At 42.6% G+C, this 4457-nt stretch overlaps 1 protein-coding gene across 1 annotated transcript; it reads left to right on the plus strand.

The window, feature by feature from the left end:
• Positions 1–2345: 2345 nt before the first annotated feature.
• LOC120724561 (trace amine-associated receptor 13c-like) lies at positions 2346–3449 on the plus strand. Its single transcript, XM_040016813.1, has one exon. The coding sequence runs from the start codon at positions 2399–2401 to the stop codon at positions 3368–3370; it is 972 nt and encodes a 323-aa protein (XP_039872747.1). The 5' UTR covers positions 2346–2398; the 3' UTR covers positions 3371–3449.
• Positions 3450–4457: the final 1008 nt, after the last annotated feature.

Consider the following 4457-nt stretch of genomic DNA (forward strand, 5'->3'; position numbering starts at 1 on the left):
CATATAGCTGGATGAAAAGCCTGAGCCCACTCAGCCATCTTTACAGTAAATGAGAAGCTAGCCACTGGTCGGGTAATAAAATTCTGTCGAAGTCACCAATTACCACTCATTAGTTCAATCTGCTCAAAAAGACGTAGTAATAGTGGCTTCAGAAGCAATGATATCAATATTTGCTTTTATGTCCTGGCAAGCATGATAACAAGGGTACTTTGAAGTGCTTCTTATATCCTGTTCATAACTATGTGTTTTCAGATGGTTATGTGAAACACTAAAGGGCTTTAATGACCCATTGGTGTTTAAAACTAAACTTCTAAGACAATGATGAAGGTCCCTGTTAAACTTTTAGAGCATTTTTGCCTGGGGTACTTATAATGGCCTGTTAACCTACAGCTCATAACCAATTTAACTTTTAAAGCATTTGTAAAGTACAGTTTATTTGAAAGTGTACTCAAAAGCTGAAAACTGTAACGACAAGAGAGAAAACGGTGGGGAAGAAAAATGAGGTTGAAGATGATGATGCTCAGTCAGGGGAGTTACATCACTCTTGTTGGGTCCCAGTAAAAAATTACAGGGTGGTGTTAGAAGAGGATAAAGGGGCAAGCTGGCAAATAGTTGAACCTCTTCCCTTTGACTGCGTGCACATGCATGCACCGCTCCTCCCCGATGTGCGGCTCTGGAGGTCCTCCCCTCTGCTTCCCTAACCTCAACTCCTCCTGGCACCCACCTCAGAGAGCGCTCATCCCTACACCCTGCTGGCCTCCATCTTACTGCTCACTGTGGTGCTCAACCTGCTCGTTGTCATCCTCATCTCCCACTTCCAGCAGCTCCACACCTCGACCAACGACCTGCTCCTGTCCCTGGCCGTGTCCGACCTGCTGGTGGGGCTGCTGGTGATGCCCATCAAGGCCTGCACAAGATCAAGACTTGTTAGCTGCTGGGGAGGCTGATGTGTGCTCTCAGTCCTTATTTATCTTACTACCTTATCTCTGTCTCGTTGGGCAGCATGGCTCTCATAGCTGTAGATCACTATATAGCCATCTGTGACCTGTGACTCATTTTTTATCCGTAGGCACAAAAATGCTCAAGGTGCTGCTTATTTCTACAAGAGCAAAGAAAAAATGACTTCTCTACATGACAAATAATACAAATACAATACCAAAATAATAAACAAAAGCCCCAATTTGTGTTTTACTGTAATAGACCTATGTGCCGTTGCATATGAATGCATTTCACGGTGTTCATATTATTCTGTTCCTATAGCCAGTGCATCATCAATGATGATGAATACGCCCAAACAACCTGCTGGACTCCTTTTCCTTTGTGCATAATGCAGCTAAAATGAATTAAACTAAAATCTAAGTTCAAAATTCCTGCTGTAAAACAGAATAAGTCACTATATTAGTACAAGTTTGCCTGCTGGTATATGGCAAACTTTTCACCACAGTCCAGGGAAAAAGCTACTGCTTTCTCTCGGGACATGAAATGGTCCTTACTCTGTTAACACCCTGGTGAAGAAAACCCATCAAGACTACTGCATCAGTGGATTGAAAGACTTTAAACTTCCGCTTTTGTTTGAGGGAATTCAGGAACTTCTACACTTGCTCTATAGAGAGGATTCTTAGTGGGAGTACCGAACTGCACCTGATCTGACCTCTTGGCTCCTAGGAGGGTGGCCCACTCAGCCGAGAGGAACATCAAGTCCAACGTTCCAGATCTGCAGCACATTCAGTGCCATGAAAAAGTTTTTGCCCCCTTCCTGAGTTCTTATTTTTTTTACATATTTGTCTCACTTACATGTTTCAGATAATCAAAGATCTATATCAAGTCTGTTAGAGCAGATATGTCCATCTCTAGCTTTGAGCACAGCAGACCCATCTGCAGTTAAAACATTGCAAGAGGCAGCCAATCAGAAGAAGACCAGTCGCTTTAAAGACATAGTGACCCTAAAGAGAGGGGAGCTAAAACATCTTGGGCTGAAGAGCAGCACCAAGCCCCAGCATGATACAATGAGGTATTTTTTAACCATGAACTATGCAAAGCTACTCTAGAATTATCATGCAAAGGTACTGTAAAATCAACATCAGAGCTCCAATTACAGTTTTGGAGCATTCCAATGTTTTTCATTTTTTCATATATATCAGTATGAACCCAATGGGTCAAATTCCAAGTTGTGAAAGGTTTATACAATACAGTGCAGTTCTGAAACTTTTTTCAAAGATCAACTAAAATAAATCCCTGCTGAATTCATACAAAGGAAGGAGGAGAGGTAATGAAGTTTAAGACAAGGAGTTTCATCATTTAGGGATTTTTTTAAAAACAGAGAAAAATGGTGGGGGTGTGTTTGAAGAAGATAAATGAAGACTCTCAAGCACAGTTGTAGGTCTTCCCTTTCTCCCCGATGGACGGCACTGGGGGTCCTCCCCTCTGCTTCCCTAACCTCAACTCCTCCAGCAGGCTGCTGCTGCGACCCACCTCCCAGACCATTCTTCTCTACACTCTGCTGGCCTCAGTCTCACTGCTCACTGTGGTGCTCAACCTGCTCGTGGTTGTCTCCATCTCCCACTTCCAGCAGCTCCACACCCCGACCAACGACCTGCTCCTGTCCCTGGCCGTGTCCGACCTGCTGGTGGGGTTGCTGGTGATGCCCATCGAGGGCCTGCGCTACATCAAGATGTGTTGGCTGCTGGGGAGGCTGATGTGTGCTCTCAGTCCTCATTTGTCTTACTGCCTCCTCTCTGTCTCTCTGGGCAGCATGGTGCTCATATCTGTAGATTGTTATATAGCCATCTGTGACCCTCTGCTCTATTCCTCAAAGATCACAGTGAACAGAGTGAAGCTTTCAGTCTGTGTCTGCTGGGCCTGTTCTCTTCTCTACAATGGCTGCATTCTCATGGAGCACATAGGGTGGCAAGAGAGGTTCAGCTCCTGTCATGGGGAGTGTGTGGTGTTCATCAGCCAAACTTCAGGAACAGTAAATCTCTTTTTCTCATTTCTCGGCCCCTGTGGCGTAATGTTTATTCTGTACATGAGGGTGTTTGTGGTTGCTGTTTCTCAGGTGTGTGCCATTCAGTCACAGGTGGCTGTGAGAGCAGCTCCAGCTGCTAAAAAATCAGAGTTGAAGGCAGCCAGGACACTCGGGATTGTGATAGTTGTTTTTCTAATGTGCTCCTGCCCTTATTATTATCCTTCCTTTGCAGGTGACGACACCTCTACGAGCTTGCCTTATTACACCTTGCTGTTTTGGATTGTGCTGACAAACTCAGGTGTCAACCCTGTGATACTGTTCTACTTCTGGTTTAGGAGAGCTATAAGACTCATTGTCACCCTCAGAATACTGCAGCCTCACTCCAGAGAGGTCAAGATCCTGTAGGCAGCACTGAAACAAACCAGTCATTAGTCTTTTCTAAAAAAAAAAAACCCTTTCTGCTGCTCCACAGAGATCCTTCACAGTGACCTCACGATCAAACACAGACTGTTGGGGAAATAATACACATGCAAATACTAAGCTACAAAACATTCAAATGACTATAAGCTATAGAAGTCCATCTTGATGAAGATGACTTTTTCTGCATTTTGTCACTACCAGAATACTCACATTTACACAAAATATAACCACAAGTTGTACAAAAATATCACATAAATGAAGTCACATGCTGTATATGCAATAATACTAAATGCTAGATTACTGTGATGCAATATAATAAATGCATGCATGATTAAACAGGCTTATCAGCGGACCTTTACTATGTGTGTTTTACCCTCTGCCTTTGCTAATGCTGATTAATTATTGTCACTGTTATTCAGCATTTCATTGGAGCTTTTATGTACTTGTCCTTCCAGCTGTGTTTTTAAACAATAACTGATCTGCAGTGGTCTTTGTCTCTGCCACTTTTCATTTAAATAACCGTGAAAACAAACTGTGAAATACACCGTCCCCTCAAGAAATGGAAAATAAAAGCGACACTATAGTTCGTTTATACAACATCACACATTCAAATTGCTACCTGCAGACTTGCAACAAAGGAAACCACTCCCTGGTGTCTGTGTGAAGCAGGTCTGTGAAACTCAGCAGCTTGACAGTGGCTCAAAAATACAGACAAATCTAAACTGAAGTAATAGAGAATTCCCGTCTGTGTGCCTAACTAATACGAGGCACTCTATCCCCCGTGAAAGAGAAGATAAGAATTTAATACAACAATGTTTGGTGTATGAATCAGGGGAGAGAAAAAAATTCAAATGTTGGATTTAATGGATAAATCAAGGCAAATACCATTTCAGCAAATATCAGTCCAGACCTGTGACTGAGTTATTTTTTTCATCTGTAGGCACAAAAATCCTCAAGGTGCTGCTTATTTTTACAAGAGCAAAGAAATTTGACTTCTCTACATAACAGATAATACAGATACAATTCCTAAATAAGAAACAAAAGCCCCAGTTTGTGTTTTACTGTATGTAGT

This window comes from Simochromis diagramma, unplaced genomic scaffold, assembly GCF_900408965.1.
Source record: "Simochromis diagramma unplaced genomic scaffold, fSimDia1.1 OVJJ01000695.1, whole genome shotgun sequence".
Taxonomy (NCBI): domain Eukaryota; kingdom Metazoa; phylum Chordata; class Actinopteri; order Cichliformes; family Cichlidae; genus Simochromis; species Simochromis diagramma.